Consider the following 27,263-nt stretch of genomic DNA (forward strand, 5'->3'; position numbering starts at 1 on the left):
AGATATTAGCCCAGTTATGCTCCGATGACTCCATACAAATCCTTCTAAATCTTACCTGGTCCCTAATCTTAAGAACCGAGTCAAATTTAGAAGGATTTGTATGAAATTGTCAGAGCATAACTGAGCTAATATCTCAGAGACAATTTGCCCCGAATTGCTAATTTTTGGCCAGTAGGCGTCTTGGACATTGTTCTTTCAGAATATCTTAACAAATCCCATAATTTCACAAATTTCATTTTTATGACGTCATCACTTCGGTACTCTGTTAGCTGACTTCTTAACCCTGATAAAGGAATGCTGGATATTTGTGGAGCAATTTGTTTGCAGTGTGTTGTGTACACTCTGTAAAAAGTTAAAAAAGATTGTTTCCAAAATTCTTTTAAAATAGTGGTTCAAATCTCTCAAAACCATCTTGAACAATACAAAATCTCTTTCAAGTCAAATCAAGGCTAATATTGTATTGACAGTATAGGTCATATGCTCCAAATTTCCCTCTATCCCATCAGGATTAACATCTAATTACTCGCACAGTCAGTGAACTCTGCTTATTATGTCAGTTTATACTTTCATTAATGGGCACAGATTCTCAAGTCAAATTTTTACATTGCAATCCACCAATGACAATATTAGGTAAATATTCACATGCAACGAAGAAGCATTTAGGTGGGTTGACCCACCTATAATTATATAATCGGTCAGTGTAAAACACAGTCTGCAGACTATTGTTTTCATCCTGCAAATGAGTATGTGACAACAATAGTCCCATTGTTTTCTAACCCTAAAAACAATAGTCTGCAGTCAGTCCACAGTCTGCATTTTTCACTGCTCCATTATATAATTATTAGTTTGCACACAAATATACACTTATTTCCTCACCCTCCCCAAACTGGAAAATTTTTGGTTGTTTCTCACATCCCATGCTTCTTTTCCCCATGCAATAACTGCTATGCAGGCTAAATAATTATTCATCAATAATAGTCGATTATTTCCCCAGCTATAGAAATGTACAAGTTCTGCCTTTAACTATAATAAATTACCAAGGTAGAATTCTCTAAAAGGTGTTGTGTTGCTTGGGAAAGAAAGATCGTGGGTGGTTCCCTTTCAAGAAACGGTTCCACACTTGGCATGCACGCTTTAACTTCACATAAGTAACAAATAACCAGAACAGGTTGAGCATTTGAACTTAGTACACTGTAGGGGAAGTAAAAACCCACAACTAAGAACCAACATTTTCCCAACTTAGCTGAAACAGGTTCCAATTCTTACATAAATGGTAATTAGCACAAGTTTAGGCTGTCTACGTTCTAAAATAGGTTCTTACTTTCTGAAGAAAAAAATACCTTGTAACTAAGAGCATTTAGTGGTATTTCGCTTATTCCTTATAATTAATAAAATTTGCATACCATTAAATTGCGTCGGAGTGATAAGGCTCCATAGAGGATCCTGAATGTTGACTTACAAGATATCTTATTATACAGCCTTTTTTTTTTAGATTTCAGAAAATAAGGACCTGTTTCAAATTTTAGGCTTAAGATGTCTTGTTTAGAGGGGGCCTAACGGGTAAATTTTAGGCTACCAGGTTCTTAGTTGCAGATTTTTAAATTGATGACTGTAAATAGCTACCATTTTCATCATTCTTAGAAGTTAGTAGCCCTGAGGGAAGCATCGCTGGCTCTCACATCATTGGCTTCTTCGTTCTTAGGTGTATATCGCTCATATGGTTCCAGGGGAACAGCATCTTCACGCTGCGTAAAATCCATGCTCATCAGATCATCGCGTGAAAGGTGCTCCACTATACCGGCTCCAAAAGCATCACCCATAACATTAACAGCTGTTCGGATACGATCTCTGTAAATGGGGAATGAAAGAAAACATTTGATTTTTCAAGTGACATGTCATCTCTTTAATGTTTTCACTGCAGTTTCCCTACCTACAGAAATGCAAATCACTTGAGATCTCAAATCTTTAGGTAGTTTCTTTTACAGCACCCCCCCCCCCCACCTCCCCACCCATAAACACACATTCACCCAGTCCCCAAATTATTACATGGTTGAGCCGTTAGGGCATTTTACTTAGTCCTATATGAAATACAGACTGTCAAAATTTGCTCATTAATGACAAAATAGTTTTGTCAGTGTTGAAATACATTTGCCTATTAAGATCAAAAACAGTTTACAATTTTGAGAAAAATTGGGGTAAATTCAAAACTTAAAGGAAACAAAGGAAACTGAATAGAACCAAAAGAACTTCCTTGCTGCCCAATTCCCCAACTTCTATTACACATACAGTCATGTATGTATCACGTGAACTGTACATGGCAACTTGAAACCTTTAATTGGTAACGGCACTCACAAAAGAGTGAAAGAAAAAGACTAGAGAATAACAAGGACCAACACTAGATGTCAACTTACACCAATGTCCAATAAGACAGAGTAATAGACAGTTATTTTGAGACAGGTTGTCGGAAAAAGTGCACGCAACAATCCGGAAGGTAATATGGGTGGTTTTGACGTCACTGTTTTTCAAAGAAATTTGAAAGAATGGCACAAGAAGCCACGGATATATGTTTGCGAGTGGTAAAGGGAAGCAACAAAAGTAAGTTCGACAGCTACAGTGTCAGGAACAGTATATCCCATATTACCCTTTGGGATAGTCGAGTGCACACTTTTTCCGACAACCTTCTCAAACCAGCTGTGTATGTAAACACCCCTAGGTTTTTAATATGCACTGTATGGTCTGTCCCTTTGGTGTGAGTATAATTTGAGATCTGAGTACAGTTACATCTACTTACAAAAACCAGTCAACAGCTAGGATGAGACCAATGTCTTCAGTCGGTAAATTAACAGCTTGTAGGACAAGCACCATGGTAACCAGGCCTGCCTGTGGAATTCCAGCAGCACCAATTGAGGCTGCAGTGGCAGTGATGCTGTAATGAAATAATATTAACTTATACTCTAAAACTGGAATAAACAAAAATTTAATGACTAACCCTTCCTGCAAGTGTTCTTGACTTTACTAACAGTGAATGTCACCAAAAGGGTTCTTCAAAGCCAACATCCTGACCAAAATAATTATTTTTCTCTCCATCCTGACAGTCTTAGCTGACTAATCTGACATACAATAATTGTAAGGCACTTTTCAAATTATTTGACAAGTGCCTTACAAAGAGCCAAGAATTGCGCAGTTTTAACTGTGGAAGATGAAGTCAGATAGGCAAGGTGTAAAGATTATAATCACTGCATGTCTTGGATTCTGTGGAAAATATGTGGATAACTTAAATAATATTAAAAGTTAAAGTATAACAACGGTTTGTATTTTCATTATCTTAGTGTTAACTTTGCTTGAGATTATTCCATAAATAATTAATTGCATAAGATTTAGGGGATCGATATTACTGCAGAAAAATGAAAAGTATGAATATTACATTTGGCATTAGGAAGCTTTTAAGTTTATGAAAGTTAAATAAGTTTAACAGTATCTTACCATGTTGTAATCAGCTGTCCAACGTTCAATGAAATACCATTGGCCTGAGCAATAAACACAGCAGCAACCGCTTCATAAAGGGCTGTGCCATCCATGTTCACTGTGGCACCAAGCGGCAACACAAAACGACTGATACGAGCATCAACCTTGTTATGAACCTCAATACAGCGCATGGTGGTGGGCAGAGTCGCCGAACTAAGGAGAGTCAATTAAAATGGCGTATTACTTATGTGTACATATTAAATTTTATACGCTTAGTCTTATGTAGTAATGGGCGTTAAAATATTTCGCATGGACAGAGAAAATAGAGACCAGTTCAACTTAATGCAATGTCAATACTTATTTCTCTTCTAAACTTCTATACATGTTGAATCTCTCGTCAGCGACAACCCAAAATATGAAAATATAGTGGTCACTTACAAGAATCGCACCACAGGGAGGTGTCTTCTGAAAAGACATCCTAACACATTCTACTTATTGGCAGAGAAATTATCGCATTCAATTTCTAAGTTATGAATACATCAGTGAAAGTTCTTTGTACACTCTGAGTGGCATTATAGTACTTTACTAAAGCAAACAAAGAGACCGCACCATGAGTCAAGTGGTCACCTTCAATGGGTTAAAACCAATGGAAAAACCATACCAGCAGGACAAAAAGAGGACTTGCGATCGCTTACAAGAGGTGGTCATTTACAAGAAGAGGTTCTAAGGGCTTTGAATGGGAGAATGTTTAACAATTAATATCATCATTGTCATCATTATCATTATGGTGATTAAGAAAAGCCATTCTACATGTAATACAGTGTACATGTATATTCTATAATATATAGTTTATAGTTAATTTTGAAAGCTAGTTTGTAATAAGAAACGTCAACTTTTCATGTACATGTACCAACCTTGATGATGTTCCAAATGCTGTGATGATCGCATCCCTCAAGCCAATGAAATATCTGATAGGATTCTTGCGTACCACTATCAGATAAAGTAATGGTATGATGATCAGTGCATGTATAAACAAACCAGCAATCACAGTTGCCATGTACTTTCCAACCATATCTAATGATTTGACTATGTCGTCCATTGCTGCCACCTTAGCTGCTATCAAACTGCAAATGCCGATCGGCGAAACCCTAGAAGCAAAACACAATGATGAACATTGAAAGTCGGAAAAATTAGGTTTGAATTGGCTGAAACTTGATTATCACAGGTCTGGGGTCTAATATTATTGAACTCTGTTAAGGTAGGATCAGGGTCACTGCAGAAAGAGTTAAATCCTATTCCTCATCTATTTATTTAAATAAATTAATTCTAAGTTACTTACTTGCTATGAGCTAAAAACCCGTTGATTTTTACATCATTTAACTTCATTCACTTATTTTTGTACACGGCTGGTGTAGATATTTCCATTTTCCTTAGAGACATTTTTTATTTCTTTACCTGTCACTTCTATTATTTTTATCAGTTATCCCTGAGTATTGTATAAAGTGATGATTGTTTTGCTTAACATTTACAGTAATATAGTTGGTGCAATATCAGGAATGACTTTACCGCCTAAATAAAATAAATTTAGACGTACACTGTAGATGTACTGATGTACTAATGCTAAAACTAATTGTCTCTACTTTTGCTATGCAATCACGTCCTTACATGTACTTGTTCAAACTTGAAAAAGTGTTTCCATGCATATTATAGTTATACTTATTCCGCAAAAATAAATTGTTGAGACAGTGTCCTCAAATGGTGAACATTGAAGAAAAAATGCTAATTTTGCCTTTCATTTACAGCCCATCTGATAGGGTGCGATAAAAAATCAGAAATTCTGCGATATTTTCAGGGTAGATTGTGCAATAAGAAAGGACTATTATGCAATAAATTATGTGATTTTTTCAGGGCTTAGAAATTAACATTGCTTTACCAGGTTTCAAAGGAGAAAAATCACTTTAATGTTGTTTAAAATGCAAATTTGAATGTAAAAGAACAATGAAACATCTACTTTAAAACAAAATGGTTAAACTTCTCCAATTATCTTGACATGGAAAAGAAAACAAATAGACTGAGAAAGAAAAAGGACACTTGTTTAATATTACATGATGCTGTTACACCGCTGACCACACTGATTGTCTCTGAAATCAAAATGGCTGCCCAGATACCGTGATCGATGGTTTCAGATGTCTTGCAAGGCTTTCTTTAGTGGTAGATCACCTTAAACATTAAGATTGGGAAAATGTTTGCTTAAAGTTAGAATTTATTGTTTACTTTACTTGAATTTAGCAGTTTTTTTTACGAATTATGTGATTTTCCTCAAATTGTGTGATCAGATGCGATTTGAAGTCAATTGTGTGAAATCGCACAATCGCATAATATCAGATGGCCTGCATTTAAGGTACTTTATTACCCATCAACATCTTTTCAAGGGTGTTATAAATAATAATATAAATATTTACATGTATTAGTGAGTAACTTAAAATAAAAAACTGATGTACATGTAACTCTAGGATTAACTATTCAAACCATCAAGGCAGCAGCGAATTACACACAGTCACACATTGTACAGTTGTACATTTTTGTATTAGACATCAAACTTACCACATGACCAAAGCAACCATCTTCATAATCACCTCATTCAGAGCTTCAAAAAATGCTTTTAGGGGCATGCCTCGCTCGCCAATTCTTCCCAAAACAACTCCAAACACAATAGAAAATACAACCAATCCTAAGACATTTAAGGACCCTTTAGGATCGGTCATAGTTCCATCAGGAACAGTCTTGGAGCCTGGCTTAATCACTTTTTCCAATGTATAGTTACCAGTTGTTGCATTGATTGTTTTATTGACGTAACTTATCTTGTCAGCGGCAGAGGTGTATTTAGTTTTTTTCTGGAAAAAAAGACAAACAAACAAAAATGAAATAACAGAAGCCTTAAGATGAGAAGCTCTACAATAATATACAGTTGACAGACTCCCCATAACTCGAACCTTCAAGGGAAATTGAAAAAAGTTCAAGTTATCAGGAGTTCCCAGTTATCGGGAGTTTGAAGAAAATTGCTGGAAGTAAGATAAAAAACAGTTTTTACTGTACAGAGGACATTTAATTTTAATCATATTTACTTGTAGAAATGTTGGGTGAAAATTGAAAGATACTTCTAGATTATAAATTAACACATAATGTAACAAAATATAGCCTAAATAGAGAATGCATTTTACTGTTTTGAGAAGTAAAGCTTCGTGTTGGGTTTGGGTTTCGAGTGTTTATATCAGGCTATGCAAACAGAGGAAAAAAGTTTTCTATTGCTTTTATAAAATAAATTTCCCGAGAAAAAATGCAAAACTCTTTGTGGGAATATGGCAGTGATAAAAAAAGAAATTCTTACCAGTCGCAAAGTCTTGTACATGAAGTCTTGTACACATAATCAGTTCTTGTTTTGCAGAAAGATGCTTTCCAAAATACGGATTTTTCTCACTTAAAGTTTCAGCCAACGAAGGAATGGGTAAATAAAGTAAACTTGTCGAGTTTTGAACTCAAAAACTTTTCAATTATTCATGCTTGCGTGATTAGCACGAGAAAAGCAAAACATTTTGACGTCACAACCACGTTTACATACTCTCATGCAAACACTCTCCTCGGCCAATCAGAGCGCGCATACTATCTTAGTTATAATTGTATAAATAAATAAATTCAATGATCAGTGATAAACCAATCAGTCATTTTTACCTGCTGAAAGGTAGCTGCAACAATATTGCTGGGAAAACAGCTCCTAACAATCACAAAGATAAAAAGAAAATTAATAATATTATTGTAAATGGTGATGTTTGTGTCTTGAGGGTAATCAGCATGCAAAGAAAGTAATATTGGGCTAGTGAATTCTGTTTTTAACTTGCCTGATGGGCAAGTGATGTTTTATGCGGAATTCGAATAACAGAAGAACTGTGAAATCAATTCTGTTCGTCAAAGAGTTTTGGGGGCTAGTTAAAATGAGGTCTGGGCTAGTAAATGCTAGCTTCAGCTTGCCCGAATGGCAAGCTGTAAAAATGATTTTCTTTACTCCCTGGTAATACCGTAAAGGACATGTATTCTTTCTGTGAGTGGGTGGGAGTTGTAGGCAGGCACAGGTAACTTACATTATCTTTTGAAAACAAGAGAAAACAAAAAAAACTGCCATTGCTTTTCAATAATACGTGACCATTAAAGTAAACATTTAAGACAGTGTTTACATTTTTTTCTTCATCAATCACGTTCTTCATGCCTATGGGCTTATAGCTTTGCAATGGCAAGCAGATCTCCACTTTAAGAATGCCTCGAATGATCCAAATGCAATCAGCTGAACTTTACTCTGGGTCAAAGATTGCACTATACATGAGACGAACTCAAACAAAACTACATATTGTAGGGTAACACTGGCAACAAAGACATGCAACTTGTTCTGCAACATTTGCTACAAAACAAGCTGGAAAACAATGCTGTGTATATCACCATACACAAATCAAACCTGTCTTGTAACAAATCAGTAGCTAAAAAGTAGCTAAATACTCTCTACTTTCTCCAACAACTTTTCCCAAACAGCAACAACCTGATTTGACAGGTTAATAATTGTGGGTGGTAATAGTGCAACATCACTTTTTAATTTGTTTTGCAACAATGATGCAAAACACGTTGCAGGCATCTGTTGCCTATTGTACTCAGCTTTAACTAATGAGTTCCAGGCCCATGTGAAGTGCAACGTTTGATCCAATTTTTGACTGGCTTAAGTGTTTTTCAGGGCTAGGGGGAGATCACGTTGACATGTGAAGTACAGTGTTCGATGCCAGGGACCCCTGAATACGATAAAACCTTGTTCAATGGGGTTTAATTATAACCTGACCTTGATATTCGCGTGACTGCAACCTTACAGCCTGTCATGTCCTTTGATTTTCAAGACCCATGGCATTAACAGGACTTCACTGTTTTCCAACGCTAGCAGAAGGCTCTCAGGCCTTAAATCATTTATTGAATAGAACATACTTCCATACCAGCTAGTCTGTCTTGTTAATCAAAGATATTTTAGAACACAGCTACAGCCATTTCCAAACAACAAAAAATTCAGGGAAAAGAAATTCAAACTTGAGAAGAATCAACGGTGAATTTATAATTTAAACTAATGTGTAGAAATGTGGCCATGGCTACAATTCATTGCACGAAGTACGTTTGTCTCAGAGAATTCAGGACGAAGAAATGAACATTAAAGCTTGCGTGAAAAATAAGACAGAAAGATTGAAAGGGATCACACAACGATTTTAATTAAAGCTTTAATAAACCATTCTGATGCAAATAAGTGCTTTGTTTGTCCTGTAAATGCAGCTTCTCTATTTGGCAGCCTAAATGAAGAGAAACCTCACCCAGCTGAGGGGCGGTTAGATTGAAAAACAAATATTGCGAAAGTGTACTACACGAGAAACTACCTCTGGTGTGAATTTTAAAGCACAAGTGTTTTTAATACATGCGCAACTTGCTCAAAAGTAAAATGAAAGAATCATTAAACATTAAGGGAATTCCATGAAAGTGACATAAAATTTTGCTTAAACTAATACTGATAATTTTCAGCTTATATCGCAACTATATGTTACTTGTGATCTTCAGCCGATCTAAGCTCACTTATCGGTTTTTCAATCCTGCCAAAAACGTGGACGTAAACAAACTTTGAAGGTGCGAAAGCAGGTTGCTGAAGAAATTATAAACAGAACAAGAAAATGAGTCGGTTCCAACTGATAAAGTTATCAAATAGTAATTTGCTCACAAGTGAGCTTATCAGGATATTATAAATTAAATAAACAATCTCACCTGATGAGATCTAGAAAAGCATCCAACGTTCTGTAATCGGCCACGTCTTTTTCTGCCTCGCTGGTTTGGCCTTTTCCGGGTCGTATGCTCACCACCAACACAATTCCCAAAATGACGGCCAAGATCGTAGTGGAGAAGTAGTATAGGAGGGCTCTTCTTCCAACGCGACCTGTAGCTTTCGCATCTAGCGCCGCCAAAGCACAGATCAAGCTGGCAACGATCAGTGGCAGAATGAGCATTTTTAACATGTTCATAAAAAGCTCTCCAGGAAAGCCAATCAACATCAAAACTGTCTTCTTGTCCTCCACGTCTTCGATGTCGTTAACGGGGCCATTCACAAGAGCTCCGATCACAAACCCAATTATAACGCCAATTACAATAAGGACAAGTAGTAAATCAGTTCGAACTCTGCCACAAAACGAACTACAACAACGACAGCATTTGCTGTCGCGCGTAAACTGACCTCGACCCATGGTTTAATTTTGGCACTTACACGAGATGACGTTTTAGAACGATTCACAGATTAAATTCCTTCTCTGACACAAGATTGCGTGAATGAAAAGGCAGTTCAAAGAGAAACCACTCTCAAACAATGACTAGAAGGCAGTGTGCTTGCTTCCTTTGCTGTAGCTGAAAACCCTCTTCTTCAATACAAACCACACTTTTAAACGATTTGATTGGACAACAGCCAATAAAACCACGTGACAAGTCCTAAAGTTTTCACACAAATATCCGAAGGGTGCTAAGCAAGAGACTCCAAAGACACAATACTGTACGTTACTTGACTTGAAGACTGCACTCAAACAACATTTTTCGAAGGGAACTATCAATGGACGTTCGTTTTCATCTGCTGGTTCGCCATTCAGACAAGCTATAATAACTTGATAACCTGGGTTGCCTGTGGAGTAGGCAGAGAGGAGGCTCGGAGGGGGGCGAGGTTTTTAATATGAATTTAATAGGATTGCCAGAATCTTCTTAATTATTCGAGCGATTAATCGCCTTTAGAGGAGTCTAGACTCAGCGCAACCTTTTTGTCTTGATTAAACTGCCAGACTCGAGATGGTTAGTTTGTTTTTGCTAAGCCAACATCATCTCAGATGACCATCAATTCGGAATTTCCGCAAGTAGTCGATTTACTAACATTACTGCACGGCTTAAAAAGGAAACTACTAAGGGAGTGGCTAAAAATAGAAGGAAACAGTACTTGCGGAAGCATATGTACCTGGCCGCGATTCAAAAGCACTTTCTGGCATCCAATACAAACGAAAACTTTATTTGTCTCACGCGCCAGGCTTTGAGTTGATCCGAAACAAGCTTTCACTCTTGTTCCTCCTTCTTTGCTCCTAAACCGCACAGAAACGTTTGCTACGCAGGCTACAAAGCTGCTTCCACTGAAGTGTTTATACTATCCGAGATAATAATTTATTTCAGCGAGGGAATACCGTAAACTAACACTTGTATACCCTCCCCCCCCCCCCCCCACTGATATGCCCCCTCCGTTATGGGCCCATTTACCGTGCGGGTAAACAAAAAATTGTATCGACTACAAGCCCCCTGGAACACCCAGGCAGGTATTCCCTTATCATGAAGCCATATAGGTATGTGCCGGCCCCAAAGGGTATAGTTTTTGCTGCATTTTGGTCTTAAAACGGGTATAGACTTTGTCCATTTAATTTTGGTCTGGGATCGGGCATTGTTATCGAGGAACCTTAGGGAGTGAATGAACGTATTATCGTTTCGGGGAGTTCAATTCCAAATGAGTAAGAAACTAAAACAAAAATATGCAAATTCAAAACGGATTTAAAGAAACTTTTTTTTGTTGGCGTTCTCATCTGAATAGTGACGACATATTTTCTTGGTCTGAAATAGGGTCAGGATTTGGAGAATCGGGCGGCACACCCCCACCAAGAATTCCCAGGAGTACCCCCCTGGGCTCTGACATAAGCCCCCCTTTCGCTGTTCTTTTCTTGAATTCGATTGGTGATAACGCTTTAAAGCTTACCGTATTTATTCGAATAAGCGCCGAACCTCGAATTAGCGCCCACCTCGAATAAGCGCCCATCCTAATGGCAGAAAAATTTAATAAGCGCCCAGCCTCGAATAAGCGCCCACTCCCTCCTCCTCCCAATCAAACTCCTCAAATAAGCGCTCACCCCCACCCCGACCACTTGAGTGAATAAATTCTAATAAGAGACTTCCCGAGGACGGAGTTTTCTTGAGAGTATTTTACAGAAACCTTGCTTTGTTACTTCTTCGCGTTTTGTTGTTAGCATTTACTGTTTTGTTGCAAAATAAACATACTTCACTTGCTGAAAATGGTGAAATTTAATAAGCGCCCACCTCGAATAAGCGCCCACTCTCAAGGTCCAAAAATTTAATAAGCGCCCAGGGCGGTTAATCGAATAAATACGGTAATTAAAAACCAGTAAATGCATGTTTTGATCAGCACTGCTATAGCGTGCTTCAAAGAGCTATTTCAGTTCTAGTTTTAAACTCCAATCAGATATAAGCCCCTCCGTTTATATTTATAAGCCCTCAGGAAAATCCTTAAGAAGATGTATAAGACAAGGGCTTATAATTCAATTCAATTTTATTCACACTTTTACAAAATATTTACATTATATATAGTAAGGTATGAATACACTACTAAAGGAGAAGAGGAAGAAAAAAAGAAAATTAATGGCTTGGATAGAAGTGTACGGTGATCAGAGGAGCTTAGCTTTCGAGGTAACCACCACAGTTAAGCTATCAAGAGCAAAATTTTTATTGCACTGAACTACGTCAGAAGGATAAAACCAGCCCGTAGATCACACCCTGAGGAATCGAACTTATATATACTACACTGACAACAAATCTTTTTGAAATCTTTTATTCTTTTCTTTAATTATTTTACAAATACAAAAACATATGGATAAAAATCAAAATATGAGTACATTATTTGGCGGTGGAATTTCTTCCACTGCCTCTAAAGGTTCTGCATCTGCTTCCTCCTCTTCTTCTACTATTTCTTCATCAACCTCATGTGGCATTGGGGCGACCTCCTCAAACTCAGGTGCTTGCTCACTGTGTTGGGGGTACACTTGTACTGCCGCACTTATCCGTCGGCGGAAGAGAAATCCAAAGCAAGCAGAAAAACAGCCCATCCTTTGGACCTCGTTCTGTATCAACTGATCCCCTGGGAGTGCAGGCGCTTCCTCAAGACCGAGAGGAGCACGCTCTTCTCTTGGTGCGCCAGGAACGTACAGCGGGTTTCCATGGTGAGAGTTCCCGTGGCGATTCCATGTAAACCGACGCTTTATATATCTTGCTGCGGCCCTTAGTCTATTCAGTGGCCGGTTAGCTTGCACTTGCTGTGGAGGGTATTCCTCGTGCGGTGGCAAATGTGGAGGAGGAGGTGGAGGAAGGGGTGCTTGAACAGCAAGGTGTTCATCAGCACCATCAGCATCAGGTACATCATTTTGTCCATCATTTTGTGCACCATTTTCATTTACATTTGGAACTGCATTAAGATGCTGCTGTTGAATGGGGAAATGCTGAGGTGCCTCATCCTGAGGTCCGGCATTTTCTTGTGGTCCCTGGGCTTGTGGCGCATTAGCAGGAATTTCAAGTACCACGAGTGCTGCATTTTGATTATGCATTGGTTCCTGTCCCAAGGGGACTTCATCATCATGAAATTGATTTCCATTTTGTTCTTGCATCCAAGGAACAATAACATCACCGTTAACAACATGTTGTCCTTGGAGAAAGTTATCACCAACTTCATCATTTTCTCCGGCGTCTTCTTCACCTTCTGGTGCTTGCTGTTCCATTTGAACATCGTTTAGTAAATTTTGAGGTACTCCATGTCCTTCAGGGACTTCATCATGAGGCACCGTAAATACTTGGTATCCCTGGCCCATATCAGGTAACCAAGCTGCAATAGGGACTTCGTTCCCTATCAGGTCGTTATTCGCATTTTGTAAATCATCTTGCACATCTTGCAGAATCATATCTAACTGATCTTCGTCTTCTATCTCCAGTGAATCTAAGACTGATTCATCGTCAAAATCTTCTGCTTCTTCATCAAAGTCGTCCTCATCGAGATTAACTGATTTGCTCTGTTGATGATGCCGTTGACAAAACAGTCCACTCTGATCAGCTTCTGAATGAAGGACCTGTACCGCTCCAGGTAGGACTTCTTGACCGCAACAATGCTCTCTCGCTTCACTTACATTCACAGCACAGACTGAAGAGTCATCCCTGCTGTTGTGGCAATCCTGGAGAAGATTTATGACCACTGCATCGTCTTTAAGACTGTTCAACAATTTTGCTTGATGCATGTCAGCAACGGCATGGTCTCTCTCAAGTTGACTGCCATAACAAGTGCTTTTACTGACAAAACGATTTATATCTATGGAATTCTGCGAGAGACCATTTTTTAGACAGATAATTTCCTTTTTGCTTTTTTTCTTTCGGCAAAAAGTTGGCAACTCTCTGCTTACGCAAGAATCAGTTTGCCAAAATTGTTGCATTAACGTTACGGCACGAAGCCAAGAACCTTTAAAGTCGTGAACGCCTAGGCTAATCCTGTCGTCAGCTTGCATAACACCACCTTTCCACTTTTTCTTTTCCTTGAATGCAACAGCAACTTGCGCCTTGCAATGAACAGTGGAGGCATCTGTGTTGAATCCTACATGTACAATGGCAGAGAGCGGCGAGGTTTCACTGAAGTTGATCTCATCAACAAAAATATGTAATTCTTTAGGACTGACCATCAGTCCGTGCGACTTTTGTTCCGTAGATACATCCACATCAGGAAAGTGTAGAAATCCTTGAAACCTGTGCATAGTTGTTCCGCCACTATTACGGGCGTTGTTGAGGTCTTGGAATTCGATTCTCTGGACTGGGCAATTTTGGAACTCGATTTCTCTCGACTTCTTATCTATTGGCGCAAGCAGACGCAAAAATTGCCTATTGGCTCTGACGCCTTCTTCAGTAGCGCCACAAGTGAAAGGCAGTGGAGGCACAACTCGACTCTCTTGCAGCGGTAACAGAGCATTCAGTCCTCCTGATCTGGAATCCATTACCACTAATTTGAACGATGCGGTCATCAAAACACCTTCATCTATGGTAGGACTGCTTCTGCAGGTCAAAATCATCCTCATTAATTTAATTCCATTGCGTAATTGAAAGATCACTTTATTCATCTCAAGATGTCCTGGATTCCCAATGCAATCCGCATTTTTTGCCGCACCATCAGAACGTACCGTCAATTTAGGTTCGAACTCATCGCTAAATGTTGCTGCTCTGCACACACGCAGTAGGTTATCTTGAAGAGACGTCACTAGAACCACCGGTAGAAGTCTGTTCGCTGTACTGCCTTGAAAATGACAGGTATCTTGAGAACTGTTATTAAGACGAATGACGTCTTCTGCTACAGACTCAAGGCTAACGAGGTGAATGCGCAGCCTCCGTACACCTAACATCCTTCGAACTTCAAATGTCAGAAATCTCTCTCTCATCAGATTGATATTGAAAAGGAGAACGCTTGTCGTTTGCGATGGTTGCTTTTGAGTCACATTCGTCCTGACCAGGGTTATGCTACAGAGAAAATATGGTTGAGATAATAAATTTCTAATCTACTATTTGATTTTCGTAAGACGGACTCCTTTGAGACCAGCATTGTGTCCGTCTTAGACAGAGTCAACTTAAAGGAATGCATAGAAAGGCAGAGTCCAATGCAACTCTGGGTGTGTACGTCTATATAGAGGTGTCCGTTAAAAGAGAGTTGACTGCAATTCATAACCTTTGCAACTGGCCATTTATTAGGGGAAAACCTGCTTGACCCAATCGTCCTTTTTTGAACCGTTTTTCAGCCAGTTAGCATGGGAATGGCGACAAACGAAATTTCCAGCAATAATGACATAATTTCCTGCTATCTGGGTGTAATAAAAGCAGCGTTTTCTGTTTCTGAGTGTATGCTCGTAAGCCAAAATTTGGACTTTTGTGAGTCTATTTCTATATTTTTTATCCCTCACTTCTTTTTTCCTTTAATTGCTTTTATTTTAATATCCAGTTTTTGCCCACTTTATCGTCTTTCTTTCGCAAGTAATTTTAACTGCTTTCCCTTCCAAGAAAGAGATAAATCTAATCGATGTTAGCTAAATGTCTCCCGTTTTTTGTATGTTACTCTGTCAGGATTGGTCAAAATCTGCTAAATAAGATACCAGTGGAAATATCTAACCTCGCTAATTTTGCTAATTACCATCTTAATGGTTTATGCAAAGCTGAATGGGTCCAGGAAGAATAATACGAAATACCAAAAATAATAACGATAATACCAAAAACTGTACTACCAAAGCGGACGACATAGAGAGTTAATTAGTCTCTTGTCGCGTCCAAAAAATATATATATACAGACATCCCTTCTTTTTACATTTACCATGGAGTTCGCAGTTACTGTCCATATTACTGGGGTTTCCGTAATAGCAAGGAGACTAAAGGTCACTGTATAAGATTGCGCGCGTCCAAATATATAAGAATAATATATATCTTACCTTCTACACCTTTTCCAGTTAACACAAATCACTCCTGCTACCGCAACTAAAGCAGCAAAAATGTATAACATAATTGGCATCCATTGATATGCTGTGGGGAAATAAAAACGGATACCAACTGTGAGGTCAGTGTATATCGTAAGAGTTCTTCTTAACTGTCTGTGCACTCCACTCAGTCAATTACCTCGCTTAGGGGAGTACCCTAGGAAGATTTTGGTATCATACTTGGACGATAGGGTGTTTAGGCTTTTAATAAACGGTTGCATAGAAAATTGATTTCCTGCTTTATTACAAGCTCGTTCCCAGAGCAAGAGGGGAGGATCATGCCTGAGAAGGTTGGTTTTATTACAATCTCACATATAGGGCAAATAGTTACTAAGCCACGTCCGAATTGACCTCCACTAGATTGAGGTTTAATTCTACTTTTCCGACGCGCATTCCTGTCCAATTTCGTATGGGAGATACCCACTAGAAAGGGCCTCAAATCCACTGACCACATTTTCACCTTGCACGACTTGAAAGAAAGCTACGGCAACGTTATAACAGCATCCCGACTATAATTTAGGGTCGCGGTGTACGATATAAGAGTTTTCTGAATACCATTTATGGTTACCGGGTAAGATACAACATCATTCAGGTTACGATATAAGTTTACCGAGTACAATACAACACCTTTCAGGTTACTATGTCATCTTACCGAGTACGAAACAACAGCATACAAGTTACGATCTATGCCGCTACCGGGTACGATACATTAGCATTGGAGTACGATATAATTCTATTCTGGTTACGATATGAGGTTACCGAGTGCGACATAACAGTGTTACAGTTACAATACAACATAACCGAGTACGACATAACGGCATACCGGGTACCTTAAGACAGTATACAGGCAAATTCGATACAATACATCTTATGGTACGATACAATAACATTCTTGTCCAGGATTCCCCTCAATACTCAACAGACCTCAAATTTACGAGAACAAATAAAGTACTGTACTGAATATATCAAGTTCAAGAAAGCTTACAGTCTTTCACAGAGACCTCAAGTTTGTTGATTCATAAAGAGAGAGGTAAACGGCTGAAATGGTCTCTAAACTGGTTCTCAATAGCCCTTTTGAGTGCAAGGCTAATGCATTTTATTCGTTTCTAAACTAAGCTAACGAATTATTTTGAAACATTCGTATTCTTCTGGCAAATTATGTTCCGAAAAGTTCCATTTTCGAAGAAGCAAAAATAGAGGTTCGAAAGGCATAGCTGTATGACATAGAAATTTCACAAGTAGAGCAATATATCTGCGCGCGCATGCTTTTCCGACCCGCTGTATTGGCATCCTCCAGGGTCGGGTTGCAAAATCATCTTAAGATTAGGGGAACACGTAACAAGTATTTCAAAACAATAGGTTATTGTTCCAGAACAAAAGTTAAGAGCCCGTTTGTCTGAGAAGGTTTTATGCAACCTGGCCCAGGGCCGGGTTGTTGAAAGCTGAGTTAAGATAACTCAGGGCTAGTGCAAAATTAGCCTGCGTAGCAAGCGTTTCTTCGCGAGGTTCGTCTAGAAAGCTGGGACAAGAGCAAAAAACATGAATGACGGGGGAGGGGGAGGGGAACGAAGGAAGCGTTTCTTCGCGAGGTTTGTCTAGAAAGCTGGGACAAGAGCAAAAAACATGAATGACGGGGGAGGGGGAGGGGAACGAAGGAACCGCTTGCCCGCAAACCCCACGATTTTGAAAAACTGCGTTCGCCCACGAACGCAGCTTCTGATTGGCGCGGTGCGGGTAGTGTTGATTACTTAGCATTCGAAACATCAATCAAACCAGGTATGCTTTGTTTACGTGCGTCACAGATCTGGTCTGATCTGATTTGTGGTCACAGATTACAAATGCTTTGGACTGATAATTATTGGGATCGTGTTTGTGCGAAGGTTTATGAGATCAGAGTCGTCAAAGTATTATGGGAGATCGAGCAGTGGAGACTAGGGAAGGCTAATTTATTGAGAAACGACGGCGTCCAGATCTGACTGGCAAAAATGGACTGTTTGTTGGAGATAACATCAACACGAATCAGAACATCGGTATTCGACACTAGCTAAAGCCGCCATGGACAAGCGATTTGTCAGCTTTTTGAAATGAAAAGATTCTTTTTGTTTATTGGAAATTTAGCGGCATTTATTGTAGAGAACGTTTCGACACAGGCTGAAGAGCAGCCGCTCTGCAAAACTTATACCCGGCGGAGTGAATTGTTCCGGACAAATCATTTTTGACGTGTCGACAAGGTTTCAGACGAGATAAAGCCACACAATAAAAAACAAGAAATTCTGCAGCAATCGCTCATAGTTTTAACTTTCTTTTATCGTAAATCTTTTTTATTACAGTTCTTGCAAAAGCCTGCAACGTGTTCTATTAGACAACAAAGTAATTTTACAATTCTGGTAATCCAGGGGTAATCTGTTCGTTATGTTTCTATTTTGACGAGCTGTCAATTTACAAATGAACCGAACCGTGAAATATCAAGGGGCGTTTTCCAGAATCGTGGGGTTTGCGGGCAAGCGTTTCCTCTTCTCCCCTCCCCCTCCCCCTTCAACCTTGTTTTTGCTTCCGCTCTAACTTTCGCGCAATAACACGATTGGAAACGCTTGCTACGCAGGCTAGTGCAAAATTTGAATTCAGACATGAAAGCGTTAAAAGCAAATTCAGTTTCATTCTCTTTGTGAACAATTTGATGTTGAATGCTCGAAAAAGAATAGAACAAATTATCCGAGAAAACCGGGATTGAAAATTAACCCCGGGTTAGCAATAATTGGCTTTCGCACGGTTGTTGCTCAAAAGGCGGATAACAATTTATCCACTGGATAAATCTTTATCAAGTAGTACTGGACAACGCAATTGGTTTTCTTATCCCCTGGATAGTGATCTATCCGATGGATAGCTCTATCAAACTTTTAAACAACCGGGGGGAAGTTGATTCTCTTTAATTACATATTTCTATAAGACGGTTACTTTGTGCATTAAAAAAGGCGAGCGCAATTAACTACGTCATAAATATGTCATCAAAGGTGATAAATAATAATGCCTTTGCTGTTTTTTGTACGTCAACAAACAGTAAAACAACAGCAACAACTGTCTGTTTTTATCGTCTTTCAGTGTCAGAAATCATTATTGCTATGCAGTGTTTAATAATCATTTGAGGCAGTTGAAATCCTTATCCGAGGGCCGTAGCGCTGAAATTATGGAATTCCGCTCAGTTCTGAGGAACGCAAAATTTAGTTTTCAAGCTAAAAAAAAACAACAACAAAGTTTCGGTGAATTTCATGAAAAAATAAATCTTTTCCTTTCCTGCTTAAGTATTTTTTTAAGGAATTTCCTGTCCGTCTGAATAACGTTAATTTGTTACGTCAGCAACTTTTCACCAATTTTAGAGCTTCGATGTGCATGGCTTGGGGGATACTCAAACCGTGAGAGTAATATACAGTGAATGTAATAAATGATTTTTTTTATCAGCGTGTAATGTAAAGAAGAAAAAACGGTTTTGACTCACCCTTCAACTCTACGAAGTCAGCCATGTAACCTCGTGCTATAAAACACATAAATGTGAAAATTAAGCCAAAAATGTTTAACAGTAATATAAACCCAGCCATGTTCAGGCAGGAAATTTGCAATCTAATTAGTTCACGTCATAAATCAGTCTCAATACAAAACATACCTTACTAATTACGGATACTATAAATTAGCCTCAATGAAGAGTTACGTCATTAAAGAGCTAGTGCTCAGGGCTCTTTTTCCGTCAACTGATTTATCGATCGGTCAATTTAGGACAATTCCGCGCAATCGCCTGTTTTCTCAGTCCCGTGAGGACACGCAACGCGCGCCAAGCAAGAAGCCAACTCTGCGAAGATCTCACAGGACTGAGAAAACAATAAAGAAATAACAGTTACAATATACTACATGAGCTCTAAAGCGGTGCTATTGAAGAACCAATGAAACCAGAAATTCTAGAGAGTTGTGCACCAGCTATTGCTCGTGTCGCATACGAGATTTCGAGAGTATTAACGCCATTAAAGAGCTCTTGCACAGGGCCCTTCTTCACCATTTACAAGTATAACTAGAATTAATCAGGGATTAATAAGTGCGTTCGAACATTGGTCATTGGTCGATAACACATGCCATATTCGCTTCTTCAGTTGTAGATAGACTAACGCACTTTCTGCACGCGTCAGAAGAAGTAAACAAATTCTTGATAAGTGTATTAGACCTATTCAAAAAACATTGCCTTTACTTCCAAAAAGGCTTGAGTTTAAACTTACTGAGCGCAGACGAAGAATATAATTATAATTTGTGATGTAAATACTAATTTTTAACTTCTTGTAATATTTTAGTATGTAAAAGAATTATTTACCGTACCATGATTGCGTTCGACTTTAGGAGAACGTAACCTAAACTGAACGCGAGAAGCCTGGGCAGAAGGAATCTAGATTTAAGATTTTAGGTTGGTTCAACTACCGGAAATACGTCATAGCCTCCATCGGCAAGGTGCGCGCACATCTAAAAGGATCTGAATGTGCGCGAATGTTTTTTCTTTTACGTGCCGCTTTGCTCATTTTCTATCAATCAATCAATCAATAAACTTAATTTATCCACGGTAGTAATTAAAGCTGAAAAGCTTATGTGGCCGAGCCAAAAAAAAGAAGAAATGCAAAACTACTATTATTATCATTGTACGGTAAATAATTTTTGCACGTACTAAAATATTGCAAGTTTTAAATATTACATTCGCGCACATTCTGATCCTTTTAGATGCTAGCACACCTTGCCCTTGGAGGCTGTGACTTATTTCCGGTAGTTGAACCAACCTAAAATCGAGATTCTTTCTGCTAATAAATGCTTGTGCCGAGGCTTCTCGCGTTCACTTTAGGTTGTGTTCTCTAAACTTCGAACACAATTAGTAGTCCCATATTTTTGCCTATGATTGCTGGAATATCGGTTCAAGACAAGAAGCCCACACAGGCGGTACGTAACTTTTACAAGATTTCACAGGAGGCCCAATAAGAACAAAATAATCAAACAACAGCCTGAACAACAGTAACAATGCAGCCTGCGTACAGCCACCGCCTCCCCTTTTGTTTGAGGGGAAGGGGTTGCTGTACACAGGATACAACATTAACTAAGCCTAAAACAGTAGAGCTGTGTGCTATCGAGGATCCAGTGAAATGAGAGATTCTAGGAAGCCCACAGCCCACTGGCAGGGTTAGTTAGAAATAAAAGGTGCAGCTTCTCGCTATGACTTCACCTTTACTCTTTGTTACACTGACGAAGCTGTAGTCTGAGATGGCTGAACAATGGCCAGCCAGTCAATGACGAAAAAAAAACGACCGATGGTTTATCCAGATGCCTATTTGAACGGTGGAGTTACAAACACATAGTACAACAAGCTCAGTAGCTCTCAGTGGCCTTTTTTTAACACGGCCTGCTCTTTGCCATTTTTCACAGGGACCCCGAACGCGAGCGCGGGAGGGACCAAATTTTGCTGGAATGCGTAACTCAGAATAGAGCATTTTAACTCACTTGGGTAGCAGATATGCAAATTTATTGGGGAAAATAGGAAGGGTTTACGTAACAAAAACTGCAACAACGGGGCAACATGGCCGCAGTTTTTTTGTTTTTGGACACCAATATGGCGGACGTGATATCATGTGAAAAAGGCCATTTTGGAGAGATAGCCAGCACTTTAGCACTGTTACTCTAAATGGGAGATGAGGCTCTGGGATAATATGCTCCTGTCCTATTTGTCCGACCATATGATAAGCCGTAGAACCCTGGCACGTGAAAAGCGTAACTATTTTTCCAAGTTGAAAGGCAAAACCATGACTATAAACTATTAATTAGCCTGTAGCCTAGTCTCTATCAAAGATCCCGGGAGAAATATAAAAACACACAAATGAAAACAGCAACAACAACAACAAGCATAATAGTCCAGCGAAGAGAAGAAGATCAAGACCGTGACGCAAAGGAAATTAAAAAATTAACGATACAGTCCTTTGGGTTCCTGTATGTCAGCCAGCGAACGCAGACGTATTTTCTGTCGTCACTTCAATTCTCTTCATCCGAAAAGTAACCTTTTGGGTGCAAAGAAGCGACGACCACGGAAATACCTCTACAGCCGTGGTTTTTGTGCTCCAAACCGAGATTATTTTGGGAACTGCTCTGCTGTTTTCCTTTTTCTTTTCTCTCCTTTTTTGGGGAAGGGTTAAGTTCCGGTCGCGTCGCGCAGCGACTTGTAGAGACTTTAAGATCCAACGACGCGACGGCGACAAGAACGTTGCTTAAAAAGTGAATTTGCGTTCTTCCAGTCTTTATAGTGATTACTCCTACCCACTTACTTTGTCAATTGTAGTCGAACCCTTCTGGACCATAGTCAAGCTCAGAAAGGGAAATAAAATTTCGCCTTTGCTTGCTGAGTTACGTCCACCATAAAACGCGAAATTAGTCATTTTCACAACGTAGTCGTGCCAAAACGGGAAAGAAATGTACAAAAAAGTGTGATGCGCGTGCGAAGTTGTTGTTTTGCTAATTAAACCATTGTTTTTTTAACTTTCTCGTTGTCGTCCGCGTCCTCAAAAAGTCCCTAGTGTCTTGTCCCCGCGCGCTTTCATATAACGCGCGGTACTGGAGACGAGTGGGATAGTGTTGTTCTCTGCCAACATGGCTGCTCAAAGCTCAGGCAGCCAAACTTCTACCGGCTCAACCAGGGCGTTTGCCCAGAAACTGAACAAGTAAGTCCAAAAATTGTTGCCTTGAAGATTATGAAAAGTCGAGAATTTTTGTTAATTGTGATTTGCATCTTTGCTTTTGTCTAGATTTCGAAGGAATGGGTCGACCTCTTTCGGCACGCAAACAAGTTTCACTAAGTCACCGTCGGTTTCGAGCTCTTTCCTCCATTTCGCTACCGGAACGGTAAGTCATTTCTGAAATAGTGTGGGTATAAGGTGAAAGAAGATTTTGTTTTGATATCCCTTGAGGCGTCTTTGAAATTTGTAGCTTCAATAAACGGCAGTGTTTGTGGGAAGATTAATATAAGATGGTGGTGGGACATTGTACTGTAGCTGTATATTAATTACACTGAACGGAAATCGACAATGAATTGTATTATTTTATGTTACTTCAATTACTTAACGAAACAAAATATTGGGTCTTAAGTTTACAAGAGTAGTCCTTTAGCGTTCTTAAGTTAAATTTAAACAACAACTGAATTGCAGGAGATTACACATGACGTATGATCGAAGCGGGGGACAGGAAGTAAAGCAACACTAATCTATTCTTTTTTAGCTCATAAGAATTTTCCTAACTTCCGTTGTCCTTTTGTGTCAGTATTGAAGTATTCTTTTAAACTGTTTACTAAAGATTATCTAAAGTTATATATTGTGCCAAAACGTTTTATCTCAAATTATGTAATATTGTCTTTCATTTGTGAGTCATTTGTAAAGGGTCTAAGAGAAATGAAGACATTTCATACATGAATTTTTTTGTGTCCAGCATTTAGTTGGCTTTTGAAAATCGATTCCCTTGAATATAAAATCATTGACATTCCACAGGATTATTATCAATGTCATGCAACTGGACAGTGAATCAAAACCATTGAATTACTGAAGTCAAGAATTCTAGGAAAGAACTTGATAACATACATTGTCTGTGATTTCTGTCGCTGAGAGACCCCAAAGATATTCCCACCATCTGTTGTCATCTCTTGTCCAACCACCTTTACATGAAATCCCAGATATTCCCCTGCAGGGAACTAATTTTGGGGTGAGACTGTAAGATCCAAGCCTGGAAAGGGTGAGAGCTCTCTCACATTAGTTGAAGGTGAAAAGGTATTATTATGTGAGCACCTCACAATAGGGCACTAGGTTCTTAGTCCGTAAATGAGTTATCATCATCATCAAAATCATCATCATCATCATCATCATCACCATCATCATCATCACTATCTGGCGAAAAAGAAGCAAAACTACCCAAAACATCGTTTGCAAGTTGGAGCACTACATGGGCATTTGCTCCTGGCTATAAATACAGCTTTCAAAGTTCTAGGATGTGCAGTCAAAATCTTGTCAGAAGGCTGCACTTCTCCTTAAACTCTTACTTTTTGCATTCTGTCTCCCCTGCAAGCTTCTGACACTTTTGTTCCTCTGTTCAAGCAGCCCGTAGAATTATAACAAAATATATATGTTTATGCATCTTGCTTTTTATTGCAGATTCCTCTTAATGAGGTCGTGGAGCCTCCTGAGTTCGAGGAGATTGTGATGGCAAACCAGCCTTTCAACGAGAATGACCCCAAGAGTAAAATGCTGGAATTTCCAGATGATGATATGGAGGTCACCACTATCCCTAGGCAGTGTCGCACAGTGTTGCCATGCTTTCCTAAGGAGTTAGGGTACATGACTATAATTTATTAGTAATGGTTATAATGAAGGAAGATCTTAAGCGAATTATGAAGCTATAATGACAACGATAATAGGAACGTTGAAAGTGCAACCACTTTGCACAAAGTGCTTGATCCTTTCCTGTAAAGTTTTTCTCAGAAAAAAAAGAATCCTTCATCACGTGAATAGGAAAACTTGGTACATTTGTATGTATGTCTGTAGTCTGAATTTGAAGAGGAAGCTGTAACTCCATAATTATACTTTTCTTTGTTACTCTCACAGTTTCAATTCATCTGCATTTCCTTTGTTGCCATGTCATCTATTAATTTATGTCAGTGTTTTGAAGGTGAAATTGCTTGTCAGAATGTCAATTATCAGATGATGATATAGACTGGTACTTAAAAACTAACAGGAAACAGTTGTAGTGTTTGGTTTGTCTGTTTGGTTAGTTTTATGTACTGTAGCAGTTAATTCAAGATTCCTTTTTAATGCAGAATTGAGAACAACCCACAGCTCAAAGACAGCATTCATTGTTATTCTGCTGACTGGGCAATTGTTAATCGCAGGTAATGCAATTTAGAAGAAGGAGAATTCTAACACTAGAAAGCAGGGTATTAAACTCATGACCCTCCAAGTTCTAGTTCAGATGAGTGGGATGGAGGGCAAATTGACTAAATCCGGGGAAGATCCCATGACTTGCCACTTGCCATAAAACCACGCTTTTCACAAATGTGTGCATTATGAAGTCAGTTCAAAAGCCAGCTAACGAATGCATTTTCCACTGCCGTCAATCAACTTAGTGGACCTCTTAGGAAACAAAACTTTACTTTAACTGGTTCAAAAGGTCATGGTTTGTGAACTGTGATTGGTGGATTTTGATCTGTTTTGTGTGTTTCTGTGTTTCAAGGTTCGTTGCTTGTGATCATAACCATGATTGACGGCAGCGAAAAATGCAAGGCGGGTTATGAACTGTAGAGTTCGAATGTTTGTGAAAAGCGCAGTAAGCGCTTATTTATTTCAAGCCCTTTTTAATGAGGGGGGTGGGGCTTTATAGAGATGGGGGGCTTATTTCATTTAGAAAAGACAATAGTATCAGTTCTCCATAAAGGACTACGATACAAAGTGGAAAAGCGTAAGTACAAGAAGGTTGGAGGTCATGCAGCCAAGGATTAGAATCAAATCCAAACTTCAAGTTTTCAACAATCTTTGATCAGTCTACATGAAGTTTTACAGTCGTGATTGATTAATACAGTCTATCATTTATTAGTGAAGAATAATTAGGGGAGGGGAGGGGGGGGGGCTTATTAACTTTCATCCCCTGAAAAGGAAGACTTCTTAGAGGGAGGGAGCTTATTTGAGAGGGAGGGAGGGCTTAATAGAGGATTTACAGTGTGTTTATTACTGAAACACAGAGAAGGGAAACTGGTTAACTGCCTGGAAAAAAGGTTTTAGAGGTAGAATAGTCAATAACTGAACAAATGGTATAATAACGTTTTCGCTGAGATTTAGTATCATGTTTATGGTGAACAGCAAACATCAGATTCAAATTGACAATTTACTAAAATAGGAAATGAGCAGATAAAAACTGTAAACTGCATGTATGTATGTCCACTTACTGGTGAGAAACTTCTTGTTTTGTGGACATAATGAACAGTGAACATCAAGTAAAGGAAGTAAATGAAGTGGTAATGTTTGCCTTTGCCGTAAACATTATTCTAAATCTCTTTAATGACTGTCATCTAATATTACTTGCAATCAGATATCAGTTTCGCTCTTCCGATGAAGGAAGACCAGATTCAAGACGTCGAATAGTGCGATCACCAAGCTTTGTTAAGTCACTGCCAAGCCAAGTTTATGAAATTGATGAAAAGGCAAAGTTACAAGAGCAGGTAAGAATAAGAATTAATGCTTGAATTTACTGCTGCTGTATTTACACCCATCTAAAAATACTGGAGTTTTTCTCTGTTATTACCTTGTGTTAGTCAAACACCTTACATTTATATGTGCTCAATTAAACTTTTTGCATAATGAATGATGGGATCAATTTAGCTTTCTGGGGAACTGCCCACCTACCCCTCCCCTAACTCAATGTTAACATTTACTTCTCACTTGGGGCAAAATGTTGGGTTTTGGGAGGGGTGGGTGGGCAGTTTCCCAGAACCTAAATTGAGCCGAATGATGCATGGTCAATTGCTCAGTCGGATGAGTACTGGTCTGCCAAATTACAGATCTTGAGTTTAACCTTAGCTGGACCAAAATTCATGGTCTTAAAATAACTTTGGAGAAAGTGCTGCCTTTGAAATGACATCAGGCCCCAGTTGTTCAAACATTGGATAGCGCTATCCACCGGATAAATCACTATCCAGCGGATAGCGTAATTGATTTCTGTAATACTTATCCGCGGGATAGTGATTTATCCGGTGGATAGCGCTATCCGACGTTTGAACAACCGGGGCCAGTTCAATAAATAATCAATTTCTCTAGTGTTCCCAGTCAAGGATGATAAACCATGATTGGCCCATCTCGCAACCTAATTGCTGATATAAAATCTGTGGGACATTAAAGAACCCACATGCTGTTTGTAAACAGTTAGGGGATGTACAGTACAGTAGTGGCTGCTGTGGTGGTCTAACTCTGCCATCAGGTGGTCAGCCTGGCTGGATTCTTTTGAGGGGCTTCTGAGCAAGTGAGACCACAATCACAAATGGCAGCCATAAGTCTGAAGGTTATGTGCTGGATGTTGGAACCCTAATTAACAGGGCTTCTGATACTTTGCGCGGTCGCGGAGCAGCGAAATTCTGGTAAATCCTCAAAATCCCGCGAAATTTACAAAAACACGAAAAATACCGCGAAATTAAATTTTTGGTAGAAATCTTATCAAATACATGTCTGTACAACATATTTGAAACTTATTTCAGCGATAGGGGCTATACACTTGCCGTAAACTTGCAAATTTATCTTGGAACTTCATCACTGAAACGTGCAAACAATGTCCCGAAACTACCAGGTGTAGATT

At 39.0% G+C, this 27,263-nt stretch overlaps 2 protein-coding genes across 4 annotated transcripts in view; one reads left to right on the plus strand and one right to left on the minus strand.

The window, feature by feature from the left end:
• Window positions 1-27,263, plus strand: part of LOC140921535 (dedicator of cytokinesis protein 7-like) — a 189,811-nt gene that overhangs the window by 114,982 nt on the left and 47,566 nt on the right. For 2 of the 3 annotated variants that reach the window (XM_073371538.1, XM_073371540.1), the window contains exons 1-5: window positions 22,495-22,603; window positions 22,688-22,784; window positions 24,080-24,258; window positions 24,742-24,813; window positions 26,007-26,136. The exons of the other annotated variant lie outside the window; for it this stretch is intronic. In XM_073371538.1, the coding sequence (XP_073227639.1) occupies window positions 22,533-22,603; window positions 22,688-22,784; window positions 24,080-24,258; window positions 24,742-24,813; window positions 26,007-26,136 (549 nt within the window). In that variant the 5' untranslated portion in view covers window positions 22,495-22,532. Of the gene's footprint in view, window positions 1-22,494; window positions 22,604-22,687; window positions 22,785-24,079; window positions 24,259-24,741; window positions 24,814-26,006; window positions 26,137-27,263 lie in introns of those variants that run through there. 3 annotated transcript variants of the gene reach the window in all.
• On the minus strand, window positions 1,585-9,950 carry LOC140921197 (excitatory amino acid transporter 1-like). The gene is made up of 7 exons (XM_073371174.1): window positions 9,298-9,950; window positions 7,195-7,237; window positions 6,070-6,359; window positions 4,380-4,613; window positions 3,484-3,678; window positions 2,792-2,926; window positions 1,585-1,848 (listed from the first exon to the last, which is right to left on the minus strand). Exons 1-7 carry the CDS (start codon window positions 9,768-9,770, stop codon window positions 1,638-1,640), a joined length of 1,581 nt encoding a protein of 526 aa, XP_073227275.1. The 5' UTR covers window positions 9,771-9,950; the 3' UTR covers window positions 1,585-1,637.

Source organism: Porites lutea, chromosome 12, assembly GCF_958299795.1.
Source record: "Porites lutea chromosome 12, jaPorLute2.1, whole genome shotgun sequence".
Taxonomy (NCBI): Eukaryota; Metazoa; Cnidaria; class Anthozoa; order Scleractinia; family Poritidae; genus Porites; species Porites lutea.

What these genes read in the sequence shown, in the direction of transcription:
- LOC140921197 (XM_073371174.1), bottom strand. Translation starts at nt 9,770, where the DNA reads ATGGGTCGAGGTCAGTTTACGCGCGACAGCAAATGCTGTCGTTGTTGT. An exon ending in GCTTTTCTAGATCTCATCAG is followed by an intron (nt 7,238 to 9,297) that starts GTGAGATTGTTT and finishes TGTGATTGTTAG; the next exon opens with GAGCTGTTTTCCCAGCAATA. An exon ending in ATGGTTGCTTTGGTCATGTG is followed by an intron (nt 4,614 to 6,069) that starts GTAAGTTTGATG and finishes TTTTGCTTCTAG; the next exon opens with GGTTTCGCCGATCGGCATTT.